The sequence below is a fragment of the Chiloscyllium punctatum genome, chromosome 12 (assembly GCF_047496795.1).
Source record: "Chiloscyllium punctatum isolate Juve2018m chromosome 12, sChiPun1.3, whole genome shotgun sequence".
NCBI lineage: Eukaryota > Metazoa > Chordata > Chondrichthyes > Orectolobiformes > Hemiscylliidae > Chiloscyllium > Chiloscyllium punctatum.
The window spans coordinates 11,720,888-11,736,578 of record NC_092750.1 but is presented as its reverse complement, the minus strand read 5'-3'; the positions used below and the strand labels follow the sequence as shown (position 1 = coordinate 11,736,578).

Genomic DNA, 15,691 nt, shown 5'->3' with positions numbered 1-15,691 from the left:
CATGGATAGGATAAATAGACAAAGTCTTTTCCCTAGGGTCGGGGAGTCCAGAACTAGAGGGCATAGGTTTAAGGTGAGAGGAGAAAGATATAAAAGAGACCTAAGGGGCAACTTTTTCACGCAATGGGTAGTACGTATATGGAATGAGCTGCCAGAGGATGTGGTGGAGGCTGGTACAATTGCAACATTTAAGAGGCATTTGGATGGGTATATGAATAGGAAGGGTTTGGAGGGATATGGGTCGGGTGGGACTAGATTAGGTTGGGATATCTGGTTGGCGTGGACAGGTTGGACCGAAGGGTCTATTTCCATGCTGTACATCTCTATGACTATTGGTCATCATATTGGTCCAGAAAGAGAAATAAAGCCACACTGCTGAGTGGGACTGTCAGGGCTAAGGAAGGAGGGAGAGGGTGCCACGGAGATAGCAGCCCCTGTGGAATGCTCACAGTGGAGGGGAGAGGAAGATGCATTTTGGTCAAAGCATCCTACTGGAGGTGGTGAAAATTACAAAAGATGATTTTTGGAAGGTGAAGACTAGTGGTGAGGAAAGTGTGGACAAGAGGCACCTCAAGCATTATTCTGGGAGAGAGGGGAAAGGGTGAAGTCAGAAATGCAGGAAATGAGTTTGACATAGCTGAGAGCTCTGTCAACCACAGCATTTCTCCAGTACTTTGTGTTTATTGTATTCTTTTGTAACTGTTTCACAATGAGTCACAATTCGCTAGGCCCCTTCAAAGGACATTGAAATCTCAAATACACTGCTGTAAAATTACTCATGACGGACTGCGAAGTACTGACAATGCCCCTTCCACTCAAGGACAATGTACCAGGACAGTTTTTAAAATGCTTTTGTTTCAACCCACAAATTCACTGACTAACTGAATACAATTTCATACTTGCTCTGGTACTGGTTAAAAAGCTGGTATCTGCAAAAGTGACAGTGAAGCACTTGAATTTTTGCAATCACAGACATGACTCTGATCTCTCAAAAATCACGTAACTCTTCCCTGTTCTTAGGCCTTACAAGCCACTTAATTGTATCAAACTGCTGGGGGTCATAAAGGAGACACTTCTCAGGGCAACTGGGTGCAGTTGCTTGAGATATGAAACAGGAATTGAACAAAATAATAATTAAACCAGTACCACAGCCAAAACACAATTGTACTATATTGGTACATCCTTACATCTTTCGTATGCGCACTGATGTAATTTGCCGTCTCGGAATCATCAGCACATTTGGTGAGCCATTTTTTAATAGTGGTACAGTCAGTAGGAGCATGGTACATCTGTCGACACTTGAAGCTGAGAGAGAAGAAATGCTGGTTAGGATTCAAGTAATTACATTAATTCCAGATTAATTTAGATAGCAACTACATGGAGACATTTTTAATCAAATCTTTTTCAGGAGTTTTAGTGCAAAATCCAATCCAGAAATAGAGCTCACAAGTCATGTTGAGACACCAGTGCAGCATTGAGCCATATGGTTCTTCTGATGATTCAGTGTGAACAAAGATCAGCCCTGCAGTAGTCAAATGAGGACTGGGGAGGTTTGATGTCCAACAGTATTCGTTCAATTTTCATTCTTATGTACAAAACTGCACAGTGCAAGACAACAACAAAAATACCAACAATGATTGCAACTCACTGTACACAGATTTAAAAGCAACAGAACAAGCACGATTACAGTGCAACTTGTTTCAACAGTCCAAGCGATACTCTCGTGAAATGGACATGTCTTCAAAATTTTTATGAAAATGTAACCCATTTCAGCTGATCAAAAAAATGTTTTGGCTTGCATTTCAGCACACAAGATTCACCTTACATTAAAAAGAACATTGCTTCATTTCCATTTATCTAACTAATTTATCTCCTGTAAAGACAATGTAGATGTTGCTTAGTAATTAAAGCTCAGAAACAAGCACTCAGCCCAGCCAAATGTTATGGCTCAGAGGAGATGCCCCCCACCCCACCCTCCGCCCTCCACCATGCGTCTTGAAGAAAATTACCATGTCATTACAGCATTACAGCAGGACACTTAGAGACATTCAAGGTAATCAGGCAAAGTTAATGTGATTTTGTGATGGGGAAACCATGTTTAATAAACCTAATTGATGTATTTGAAGAAATAACAGGTACCTTGGATGAAGGGGTACCAGTGGTTGTACTGTACTTGGATTTTCAGAAGATATTTGCTAAAGTTCCTCATCAAATGGAAAATAAAAGCCCATCGTGCAGGGGTTAACATATTGACATGAATAGATGACTGGTTACCCGAGAGCAGAGAAATGTAAATGAGTCATTTTTTGATTGGCAAGATTAGGTGTGTCAATGGACCTAATGCTGGGACCTCAACTTCTAACAATTTATATAAATGACTTGAATGAAAGAGCCAAAGATATGGTGGACAAATTTGCTGATTATACAAAGATAGGTAGGAGTAATTTGTGAAAATGAAGTTAAGGTGGCCTCAGAAACATCCAGATAGATGAACTGAATGGACAAAAGATGAATATATTGTGAGAAAATAAGAGTTTGACCATTTCAGCAGGAAGATTAAAAAAGAAACATGAAACATAAATGGCGAGTTCAGAGATACAGAGTGTTCCCTGTGTCCCTGGTGCAAAAAATGACAAAAGGTTACCATTCAGGTAAACATGTAATTAGGAAAGCTAATAGAATGTAATAGCTTGAGGAAAGAACACAACAGTAGGAAGGTTACACTTCAGTTATATTAGGGGATTGGTGAAACTACATCTGGAGCACTATATACAGTACCAGCCTCTTTTATTTATAAGGATGGATGTAAATATGTTGCAAGCAATTCAGAAAAAGTTCACGAGATTAATACATGAAATGAGTACGCCATTTTATGAGGAAAGGTTGGATAAGCTAGATTTATATTAACTGAGATTTAGAAGAGCAAGTAGTGACTTGATTGAAGCAAATCAGAGGGATTCTGACAGGATGAATGCGGAAAAATTGCTTCCTCTTACGGAAAAATCTAGAAACAAAATAAGGGGGCCTATCTATGACAGAGATGAGGAATTATAGAGATGTACAGCATGGAAACAGACCCCTCAGTCCAACTCGTCCATGCCGACTAGATATCCCAACCCAATCTAGTCCCACCTGCCAGTGCCCGGCCCATATCTCTCCAAACCCTTCCTATTCATATACCCATCCAGATGCCTCTTAAATGTTGCAATTGTACTAGCCTCCACCACATCTTCTGGCAGCTCATTCCATACACGCACCACCCTCTGCATGAAAAAGTTGCCCCTTAGGTCTCTTTTATATCTTTCCCCTCTCACCTTAAACCTATGCCCTCTAGTTCTGGACCCCCTGACCTCAGGGAAAAGACTTTGCCCATTTATCCTATCCAGGCCTCTCATAATTTTGTAAACCTCTATAAGGTCAACCCTCAGCCTCTGACACTCCAGGGAAAACAGCCCCAGCCTGTTCAGCCTCTCCCTGTAGCTCAAATCTTCCAACCCTGGCAACATCCTTGTAAATCTTTTCTGAACCCTTTCAAGTTTCACAACATCTTTCCGATAGGAAGGAGACCAGAATTGCACGCAATCTTCCAACAGTGGCCTAACCAATATCCTGTACAGCCACAACATTACCTCCCAACTCCTGTACTCAATGCTCTGACCAATAAAGGAAAGCATACCAAACACCTTCTTCACTATTCTACCTACCTGCGACTCCACTTTCAAGGAGCTATGAACCTGCACTCCAAGGTCTCTTTGTTCAGCAACACTCCCTTGGACCTCACCATCAAGTGTATAAGTCCGGCTAAGACTTGCTTTCCCAAAATGCAGCACCTTGCATTTATCTGAATTAAACTCCATCTGCCACTTCTCAGCCCATTGGCCCATCTGGTCCAGATCCTGTTGTAATCTGAGGTAACCCTCTTTGCTGTCCACTACACCTCCAATTTTGGTGTCATCTGCAAACTTACTAACTGTACCTCGTATGCTCACATCCAAATCATTTATGTAAATGACAAAAAGTAGAGGGCCCAGCACCGATCCATGTGGCACTCCACTGGTCACAGGCCTCCAGTCTGAAAAACAACCCTCTACCTTTGAGCCAGTTCTGTATCCAAATGGCTCGTTCTCCCTGTATTCCATGAGATCTAACCTTGCTAATCAGTCTCCCATGGGGAACCTTGTCGAATGCCTTACTGAAGTCCATATCATATAGATCACATCTACTGCTCTGCCCTCATCAATCTTCTTTGTTACTTCATCAAAAAACTCAATCAAGTTTGTGAGACACGATTTCCCATGCACAAAGCCATGTTGACTATCCCGAATCAGTCCTTGCCTTTCCAAATACATGTACATCCTGTCCCTCAGGATTCCCTCCAACAACTTGCCCACCATCGAGGTCAGGCTCACTGGTCTATAGTTCCCTGGCTTGTCCTTTCGACCCTTCTGAAACAGTGGCACCACGTTTGCCAACCTCCATTCTTCCGCGACCTTACTTGTGACTATCGATGATACAAATACCTCAGCAAGAGGCCCAGCAATCGCTTCTCTAGCTTCCCACAGAGTTCTCGGGTACACCTGATCAGGTCCTGGGGATTTATCCACCTTTAACCGTTTCAAGGTATCCAGCAGTTCCTCCTCTGTAATCTGGACATTTTGCAAGATGTCACCATCTATTCAGATTAGCCATGAGATTATTGAAATAGCATAGTTGGCTCAAGGGGCCAAGTGGTCAATTCCCACTCCTAAATAGTATGTTCCAGTTCTTTGTTCCTCATGTGCTTAAATAGTTGCCCCTTTAGTACATCTATATTATTTGCCTCAACTGCTATCAGTAGGGACATTTAAGTGACTCTTGGATAGGCGCATGGAAGTTAGTACAAGGAAATGTACATAGGTTAGTTTGATTTTACAGCATGATAGAAGGCTGGCACAACATCGGGAGCTGAAGGGCCTGCACAATGCTGTCTTGTTCCATGTTCAGCAATAACGAGGTCTACATTCCCACTACCATCTCAGTGAAGAGGCTTGCCCTGTATTTCATATTGGGTTTAGTAGTGACCAATCTAATACAGAAATTTCTGGAAAAGCTCAGCAGGTCTGGCAGCATCTGTGCAGAGAAATCAGAGTTAATATTTTGAGTCCAGTGATCCTTCCTCAGAATGCTTATGGAACCTAGTTCTAGTCTCCCTATGTTTCCCCTTTAACCCCTACCATTTCTTCAGTTCTCACTTTAATTTGCTCTTTTTTAGAAGAAGGATTTTCTATCACTTCAATCTTTCCTGAGAAGTTAATTTCTCAGTTCCGCAAGTACTGAGGAGACAGGCCGCCTACTTGCGGAACGTTTCAGAGAACACCTCTGGGACACCCGGACCAACCAACCCAACCACCCCATGGCTCAATACTTCAACTCCCCCTCCCACTCCACCAAGGACATGCAGGTCCTTGGACTCCTCCATCGCCAGACCATAGCAACACGATGGCTGGAGGAAGAGCGCCTCATCTTCCGCCTAGGAACCCTCCAACCACAAGGGATGAACTCGGATTTCTCCAGTTTCCTCATTTCTACTCCCCCCACCTTATCTCAGTCCCAACCCTCGAACTCAGTACCACCTTGCTAACCTGCAATCTTCTTCCTGACCTCTCCGCCCCCACCCCCACTCCAGCCTATCACCGTCACCTTGACCTCCTTCCACCTATTGCATTTCCAACGCCCCTCCCCCAAGTCCCTCCCCCAAGTCCCTCCTCCCTACCTTTTATCTTAACCTGCTGGACACACTTTCCTCATTCCTGAAGAAGGGCTCATGCCCAAAACGTCGATTCTCCTGCTCCTTGGATGCTGCCTGACCTGCTGCGCTTTTCCAGCAACACATTGAATTTACCTTGCCAATCACACAACCATGTCATAAACTGTTATTAATTACTTCCTGCATTTCATTACAGTTCCCCTGCGTTAACCATACCCAACACCAGAATAAATGAATGGTTTCTATTTTCACTCTGGATTAAAGTTAATTAACGGCAAATAAAGAGTAGTTTTGTCATGGGAAACCATACCCAATGATGGATGACAAAAGCAAAGTTTTACTTGGAGTGTAGTCTAAAACTAGGAATCATAAATATATGATTGTAACTAATAAATCCAATACAAAGTTAAGAAATGTTTTCAACCAGAGAATGCTTAAAATGTGAAACCGACTACCACACAAAGTGATTGAGGTAAATAGCACAGATGCATTTGAGAGCAAATGTAAAAGAGAAATAATTAAAAGGTTTATTGAGTAAGAGAAGTAGCATTCTGGCTGAGGATTGCATGAAACATGAACACCAGCATTGAACAGTTGGAGCACATAGCCTATTTCAACAACGTAAAGTCTCTCATTTCACATTACGCCTTTCACAGCCAATAAGATGCACTGTGTCAGCCCTGTTGGAGGTGACACAAAGTTTTGGGGTTGAAAGAGCAATCAGCTGATTGTATCAACTAGTCCAAAATCTCTTTTTTGTGCATACATAAATGGTTGGTGAACAATGAAGGCAGCTGAATGTAACAAACATCATTTCAGAAATAGACTCTCATTTCAACTGCTGCAATATGCAGTTTATATCAAAGGATAGATTTTTTTTAAAAAAACTAGCCTTACACCAGCTCAGTAAGTCATATCACTGCGTAAGCAGATCAGTGATCTCACCTCAATGCAAGGTCAGTGGAATCGTTTAAGTATCATTTCTTCTCTGCCAACTCAAACTTTTTTTTTTTAAAATGCAGCCACTGTTGACATGTACTTATGATAGCATTTAAACAGAATCACATAATTGCAAAATATATATATTGTATAAAGATACCACCTGAAGAGTTATTATGTAAAGAAGATTCGCACGCATGGAGAGAGGCCACTACTTTATACTGGACCATCTACCTCTAATAAAATATCATTATTCCTTTTAAACAAAAGACCAAGCTGCTCTCCACTATTAGGACTCTTTCTCTCCCCAAGGTTCCTCCAGGGTTATCACTGACGTAACCTCAGAAATCCTGACAAGATTTATGAAACATCAAACTAGCCAGAAACCATATTTAATGTCTTCATGTTGTAAGAGGAATATCTGGGGGGTTTGGCCTGCTAGTAAATTAATTCATTTCAGTTTAAAGCTGTGAATTTAAAAAAAAGGCAAGGAGGTGCAGTTAGCAGGGAGTTCATTGAAAAGGTAGACCAGTCCCACTCATAATGAAATCCTTTTTTATTGTAAGAACATTGCCCATTAGCCAACAGCATCTAATTTGTAAAAGAAAATGAAGACCCATGTTCAATATGAACTGTTCAGAGAACTACTTGTTTTAAAATTCTGAAATGAGCTCAGTTTTCACCCTCTTTCCACCACTCCATGCAAATGCATCAACAGCTTCACAGCTGAGTACGATTCAGTCTCAACACAGAATAACTATAGATCACTGAAGAGATTAGGATTGAGGTTCAAGACTGCCAGAAGATGCATTCCTGAAAGAGTACCAACTGAATACAAACAACAGAACTTTACAAAGCTTCTAGTTCAAGACAAACTGTTAGAATGAATGATACAAAAGAGATTGATAGTGAAAGTAGTGAGGTTTCTTTGGGGTGGGAGGTGTAACTGCAATCTTAAACCTTGGGTAGAAATCCAACCGACATGATTGGGATGAATTCACAATCTGCTGGCCAAATTAAATTCATTCCCTAGGTAATGTTTCAACATCAAAACTCTCTGAAATCAGCACAAATCTCACTGTGTTTAAGGTGAGAAACTAGTGCTGTAAGGGAGGCTATCTGACTCTGAGGCTGAAGGATAATGTACTGGGGAACCTTCCCAGTGGCTCTTGACCCAAGTGCATTGGAAAGTTCCAGTCTTTCATGTCCCACCAGAATGAGCATAACGAATGATGCTCAGCATTTTCTTGACATCAATCCATCAGAGTGAGGTGATTTGGAATTTTCTGGAAGTAATATTGATAACAATGCTTTCTGATTTTCCCAGTGCCACCAGTGCTCTTGCCATCAACTCAATTCATCTGCTATTAACCCAACTTATATGAATACAATCAGACAATATGCAATTGCCCTGATTCGAGCAAAAGCTAAGCTTTAAAATCATATCCCCGATCACTAAGACTGCTTAGCTCCACATGAATGTTCACCTTTGCACTAATTCATCCCTCACTTCTGGCAAAGTTAGCGCACATTCTTTGTCTGAGCCTTGAACTCTGATGTGCCATGTTCCCACTCGCCCCCCATTTTTATCAACCTCTTCATTGGGACTCATTTCCCAAACTTAGCTGCCACTCTAACACTGTCTCACTTTAAAGCTATCACAGAACACCCCTCTTAAACCTATACCTTCTGTTTTACAAGAAGCTTTCCTACTGGGTGGGTTGCTGTTCGGAAGGTTGGTGTGGACTTGTTGGGCCGAAGGGCCTGTTTCCACACTGTAAGTAATCTAATCTAATCTAATCTAAACTACTTGGTGACAGAGCTACAGATGGCAAACAACTAACATTAAGTCCATGGAGATACAAAACTGACCCAAGTCAACTTATTCATAACAACTAAAAGGTTAGAGAATTATTCAGGGTAGATTAGATATCCTTTAATTTTGTGTTAAATTAAACTTTCAAAAAATACCTGTATGAGTCACACGAGAGTCAGAAGCAAATATACAGTGAAATCTTAAATAGTAGTGGGTATCTCCAGATGAGACTAGTGTCAATCATTTTCTGCAAGATCAAGATCCAAACAGTATTAAAATGAATCATTTTTGGCATTAAAATAAAACAATGTATTGCACATGCTGGAGATCTGAAACAAAACTAGAAATTACTGGCAAAAAGCAGGTCTGCCAGAATCTGTAGGGAGAAAGCAGAATTGATGTATCAAGTCTCATGAGTCTTCATCAAAACTCAACTCCTCCAGCAATTTCTCTTTTTGGCATTATTGGTTCAGTCAAGAATTTTAACCCAAGATATCAAGGGAAATAAGGAACTGCTAAGCTGCAAAACATGCATTGAGATTTTCAACATCCACCCACCACACAAAGCAGGTAACCAGGGTCATTAGTTCGGGAAATGGCATCAGTTCTTTGTTTAAAAGAGCTACATTTCTATGTCAGATACATACCAGAAGACTTCATTACAGCGGCTGCACTGCACACGCCGAGCCTTGGGTTCTTGTACCTGGATCACCATTGGACAATCAGCACCAGGGCACAGCTGCAGCTGATAATGGCTCTATTTAAGAACAAAGAGAAAGTAGTATGGGGCTTTTAGATTTGACAATAGCAACTTGTATTCATATTGCATTTTTAAATATAGGAAAGAAACCTTCTCAGTGATGCAATGAATATAGTGACAAGTTGTCTCTTTGATAAACCACATCAATTGACGTCATTCAGTTGCCAATAGGTGCAACTTGCATTAATGTAGCACCCTTGGCTCAACTTTTAAACATCTCAAAGCACTTTCTGTACAATTCATAACTGACAAATGCTAGGACTTCCTGCAAAGGGAAAAACAGCAAGCATTTTGAACTCAGAGTGAACAAAAATAGTAGTATTGAAGAGACTAATTTTACAAAACACATTAACAGAACTTCCCACCTTTCATTAAACTAAACTATGGCAACAGCATTCAAGATCAAAGCATCCCATCTCATCATTGTAGACAGAAGAAATCCATGAGGCAAGCCTGAATGAGCATTAGGCTGTTGAACAGTCAGATTCAAAACAAAAGCCTTTTCATGTGCAGTTTTGTGTTACATTTCATTGACAGTATTATCTGAACTGAAAACTGTTTTTGCAACAATCATTTGTACTGATCTCAAAAAATAAGGAGCATACGATCCTCAAGCCTCTCCTGCTACTCAATGAGATTATGGCTGGTCTGATTATGACCTCCATATCCCCACCAACCCCGATTCCCTTCTTGGTCAAGAAGCTATCTAACTTAGCCTAAAATGTATTTAACGACGCCAAACCTCAAGGCTCTTGATAGGATTACTTCTAAGAGAGTGGGAGGAGGAGAACGCAAAACATATTAAGGACAGGCACTGTACAGAATGGCTCTGAAATCGTGAAATTCAATGCAGTCTGAGGCATCACTTCTCAGCGGAAAATGAGGTGTTGTTCCTCAAGCTTGCATTGAGCTTCACTGGAACAGACTGAAGACAGAATTTAAAGTAAACCGCACCGAGAGTAGCAAAAGAAAGGGTAAAGGTTCCATAGTCCTACTGGACAATAGGGCTGCTCCCTCATTAAAGAGGGGCAACCATGTCTTAGGCGATGGGAGAGGTCAGAAATGAGTCCCCTTCATGAACAGAACCCACATCAGAACCTCACAAACCAGTCCTCCAGCCAAGTGAGCTAATTGACCCCAGAAGCAAATACAGTAGACTGGACTAAAAGTATAAGTAAAACACTGGATGGTGCATTTTGGGCATTGGACAGTGAACAGGGAAGATGATGAATGTGTAAGTGTTACACCTTTTGTTATTACATGGGTGGAGGTTGGCGGAGGTGGGTGGTGGTGGGGGGGGGGGGGGGGGGAAGAGAGGTAGAGTGATAAAGTGTTGGAAGCAATGGAGGATAAGACCGGTGTGTCATTAGAGGAAACGGCTCTCTGCAGAATGCTGACAGTGGAGAGAAAGACGTGGGAGTCGATGGGTTTACAACGGATATTGGTAGACAGCTTATCTTCAGAAGTGAAAGCAAAGAAGTCAAGAAGAAGTGTGGAAAGTGTGTGCGTGTGTCAGAGACAGATTAGATGAAGGTGAGAGGAGAGTTGAAGGTGGGGGGCCTGACTACGACTGAAACAAGCAATGTTCCATCAACGGACAAGAAGTGCTGACTCAACATCAGCCACCTTAATCTATTTGCTCCTCTCAACCACTCTCAACTGTTTTCCTCTGAACTTGCTGTCCTCTCTTTTCTAAGGTCCAATCCAAACCTGCTGTTGTCTGGTCTGCTGACTTCTATTCGGCAGAGGTTGAGCACTAACTCTCAGACAATTCCTCTTATATCCCCTCTGGACTCTGACCTCACCACTGACTATCCAATTGCTTCCAAATCTATTGCTGACCTCATGTCCTCTGGACATCTCTCCTCCATAGTTTTCACCTCAAAAGTGTAAAAAACACCATTTTCAAATATGTTTAAGTTCTGAACAGTCATATTTGACTCAAAATGTTAACCCTCTTGCTCCCTTCACAGATGCTACCAGATCTTCTGAATTTGTCCAGCATTTTCTGTGTTTGTATCAATGAATCCAATTCATTAACCTAAAATGATCAGCTCAGACTGGCAAAAATACAGAAAAGGCAGGAGAAGATAGAATAAGAACCTGAAAAACGGGAACTTAAAATGAGAAAGTACTAAGTCAGAGGTGTTTTCATGAGACCATTTTGCCTTGAATTACATGCATGAGTTAAAGCCGTGTCCTTGTTTAAGGTCACTCTGACATTAGATACTATCTATCTCATGGACATGAGAAATGCTGGCAGTCACAACCAAACGAATTTCAACATACAGTCCTGAAATGTGCAATTCTTTCCTTACGATAATTAAAGGTTTATACATTAAATGAAGAAGTTAGCTCACATTTTTTTCATGCCGTTAACAATGCAATTAAGACATATTTAGCCATTTGAAATAAAAAACCTTTTTCTGGGTAATATTATCAAGTTTGAGCAATCCAGTCTTCAAGGTTTCAAAACAGTGATCTGATTGACAACTGAAGGACGACTAGACCTGAAACATTAACTCTCATTTTTCTCTGCAGTTGCTGCCAGACCTGCTGAGCTTTTCCACCAATTTCTGTTTTTTTAACTGAAACAAGTCAATGCAACCAACTCTTAATAATGTTACTACAATCCACTTCTCAGTGATTTCAATATTTAAAAGCTATTTTACGGCCACTCTATGTTGCAGAAAGATTCTACTAAATGCCTCGCATAAATCTGTATGTATTCACCATTTCTCAGTTAACTAACATTAACAAACAAGAACTAACATTGCTTTTAAGAGTTTTTATGCAACACTTGTACACACGATCTTTTAATGGTCATGGCACTTCGGAAATGATGACAGCAGGACTCAGAGGAAGATACACAACCATCCAGCAAAGAGGAGGACAGCAAAACCATCTTGTATTATTCACAGTCATTAATAAGTCGCACAACCCCTTCCAAACTCTCAGTCCTTATGTTGAGGATACGTGGCCCTTTTTTCTACCCTGCAAAATAACTGCACAGATGCCAAGTCACCCTTTATTTACTTGCGCACATTACATGGGCTCTGATCAACCAGTTTAAGCCAGTCCCGAGATTAAGATGACTCTTTATGTCTGTCAGCCAGGGCACCCTGACTGGCCCAGGTTAACCCCAATCAAGGATCTCAATCAGTGAGAAATTCCCACTATTTTGAATTAGCAATACTCACAATATGGGGCTAAAATAATTTTCATTTATCTCAATTTTGTCCTACAGCAAAAGCAAACAAGAAAGGAAAGCAAAAATGGTGCTGTTTTAAGGCAAGTTCAAGATAATGGTTATTATTCAAAATTGTGTTGGACCAAAGCAATTTGTACTATAGGACATCATTCTCCTGCTCAAAGTCTAAGACTTTGCTTTCCTGTTGCCTCTCTGGGGAAAAAAAAAGTACTTTATTATTCATGAATGTATTTCCCCAGCCTGTTTTGAACTAAAGAGATTGCATGAAAGAAAGTACACTTGAAGCAAACAAAGGGAGAATGATGGAGGAAAGAAGACAAATTTGATGCTTTTAATTAAATTGTCAGAGCCACACTACTGAAAGCACTTCTCTCTCTAGTCTGTCAAAAAAAAAAGCAGTCGGGTAAATCAGCCAGTTCAGTATCACCTTCAACTCAAGTCTCAAGGCAATGTTCAGAAATGCAATGGCCATCAATTAGAAGGATCAAGTACAGTGAATTTCTGCTGAGTGAATAACTATTTTTCCATGACAGCTGTGTGTATGGAAGTAGCACCAAAGGAAAACTTAAAAGTTAAATTATATTTCATATTATTCCCAGATTTGTAACATTTGGTCAATAAAAATGGAAAAATGAATGATACAGAAGAAATATAATCTCAAGATCAAAATCATAACATTTATAAGTAAACACACACAAATTGCTAGTTTAATTTCCCATTCATTTCCCAATGCTTCCTACAAGTAGTTAAGTGCCTGCACTGCGTTTTCATATCTGTCAGCAATCCCTGGTACACCTTGTCGTGACTATTCACAACAGTAACTGGAAGATTCTGGCACACCGAGTTCAATTTGTTCTTGCCTGGCATATCCTTTGCACCAAGGGTAAATGAACAGCCAACTGGAATGGGAACCTTAAATGACTCTTAGCTCATACCTCAGTCAGGACCAAGAGTACTGACATCAGTTGCAATTCCATCGCTTCACTTGAGATAGGCCATGACGACAGGGTCACAATCTCAGACACGTTCCTAGCTCAAAAAGACACATTCCCATTTCCGATTCCAAATATCCAGAACATTTTAGGTTCTGCTTTGAATTTATAAATAACAGATAGCTACAGGATTAGTCACCTTCTCATGTTTCACACTGACGAGGTTTAACACCTGGAAAACATATCAATCATTGCATTCACAATGTGCTAGAAGTCCAAAATGTGTTTAAAAATCACTCACCTCTACATAATCTCTGAAAAGATAGCGCCTGTATTTTTCTCTCAGCTCTTCGTTAGAAATCAAAGGAAAAGCAAAGTCCTCAGGCGTTCGGAGCAGGCAATCTTGTGCCATACAGGATATACCTAGCAAAACATGCAGCCTTGTTACAATCAAACATTAAAACAAAATCTGGCAACAGTTTAGACAATCAGGTTATGAAAATAAATCTTTACACATCTGTAGTGTTCACCACACAATGATATATATTTCCCCCAAGTGAGATTTGGGGTAAATAATAGATCTTTCATGAAGCACAATTATATGCACTATAATCTTACCTCGAATAATGTTTCATGATCACAGCATGTCTATGCTCCAGGCCTCAGTTCTACTTCCTTGTGGATTAATCAAACACATCCCAAAGAAACTGAGGAGACTTCAAATTCAACCAGGAACAACTGCCCTGCTCAGTTGAAAAATATTTGTAAAAGCCTGAGGGAGGGAGGTACTTGAGGTTGTTGGACATTAGACTTAATGGAGAAGGGAAGATTTCTTGCCCTCAAATTTAATCAAACTGAAAATGTACACATGCTTCTTAGGGCTTAGCAGACAGTGTAATAATACTGAGTTCGTTCTAATTATTGTCCAATTTAACAGATATCAGCCATTAGCAGAAGTGTCTCAGTGGATGTTGAACAGGACTCAGTTGCGATGTTCACCTGTGGAACACATGGTTCAACACTACACACACAATAACCACTTGGACAAAAGTCCAGAAACAGGCCAACATCTGCTGCCATATACTTTGGCCAAGAATCAGAATTGTCAAGGGAAGACAGGCATGCAGAGACAGAGACAAAGAATTTGAAAGATATATGAAAATGACATTCTAATAGCCATTACCAGAGTAAGTGCATTTTATAGAGCTTTTAATGCCTATGGATAATAGCCCAATTTTTATCACCTTCGAAACATTTAAGGCGGTGCTATTTGGAAACATGGGAAATCAATATTCTGAATCAACATACAGCCCAGACCATTTAGATAATATGGATATTCTAAATTTAAAATCATAGAATTTTACAGTAGAGGAGTCGTCCATTCAACCCATCCTGTCTCTACTGGCTCCTGAAAGAATTATCAAGTTAGTCCCACTCTCCAGCCTCAACTCTGTAGCCCTCTGTCTTCACCACTTCCAAAAGTATATCCAACTCTCTTTTGAAACCTCCTATGGAACTCACCTCCACTACTATCACAGGCAGCACATTCCAAATTCCAAATCCTAACAACTCCAAGCAAACAAGTTTCTCATCTCACTCCAAGGTCTCTTGCTGACAACCTTGAAATTATGACATACCAACTAGTGGAAACATTACCCTATCAAAGTTGTTCATAATTTTGAACAGCTCAATAAGGTCACCTGTTAATCTTCTAGAAGGAGAATAAACCCAATTTCTTAAAGCTTTCCTTATAAAATCCTTCATTCCTTATATCATTCAAGTAAACCTCCATCAGGCAGAAGATATAAAAATTTGAATACACGTACGAATAGATTCAAGAACAGCTTCTTCCCTGCTGTTATTAGACTTGCGAACAGACCTCTCAAATGTTAATTCTGATCTCTCTGCACCTTCTCTGCAGCTGTAACGCTGTACTCTGCACAGTTATCTGATACATTTTGTATGGTCTGATCTGCCTTTCTAGCGCACAAAACAATACTCTATGCTATCTCGGTACATATGACAACAATTAATCAATCCTTTGAACCCTCTCCAGGGCTTTGACAGCCTTCCTTAAAAAAGGTGCCCCTGAACTAAATACTATACTTCAAATATGGCTGGATTAATGATTTGAAGCATCACCTCCTTGCTTTTATACTCTATGCCTCTATTCATAAACCCAAGGACCCTATAAGATTTCTATAAGCTTATATAACAAATAAAACACTGAACTGACTCTGTCTGCTACAGGTCTCAAGTGAAATAATGAGTATAACCAACCCAAGTG

At 40.5% G+C, this 15,691-nt stretch overlaps 1 protein-coding gene across 3 annotated transcripts in view; it reads right to left on the bottom strand.

Moving 5' to 3' along the window:
* arih2 (ariadne homolog 2 (Drosophila)) overlaps positions 1-15,691 on the bottom strand; it is a 90,924-nt gene that overhangs the window by 33,447 nt on the left and 41,786 nt on the right. For all 3 annotated transcript variants that reach the window (XM_072581839.1, XM_072581840.1, XM_072581841.1), the window contains 3 exons: positions 13,706-13,827; positions 9,149-9,258; positions 1,188-1,305 (listed from right to left, as the gene is read on the bottom strand). In XM_072581839.1, coding sequence (XP_072437940.1) covers positions 1,188-1,305; positions 9,149-9,258; positions 13,706-13,827 — 350 coding nt within the window. The remainder of the gene's footprint in view (positions 1-1,187; positions 1,306-9,148; positions 9,259-13,705; positions 13,828-15,691) is intronic.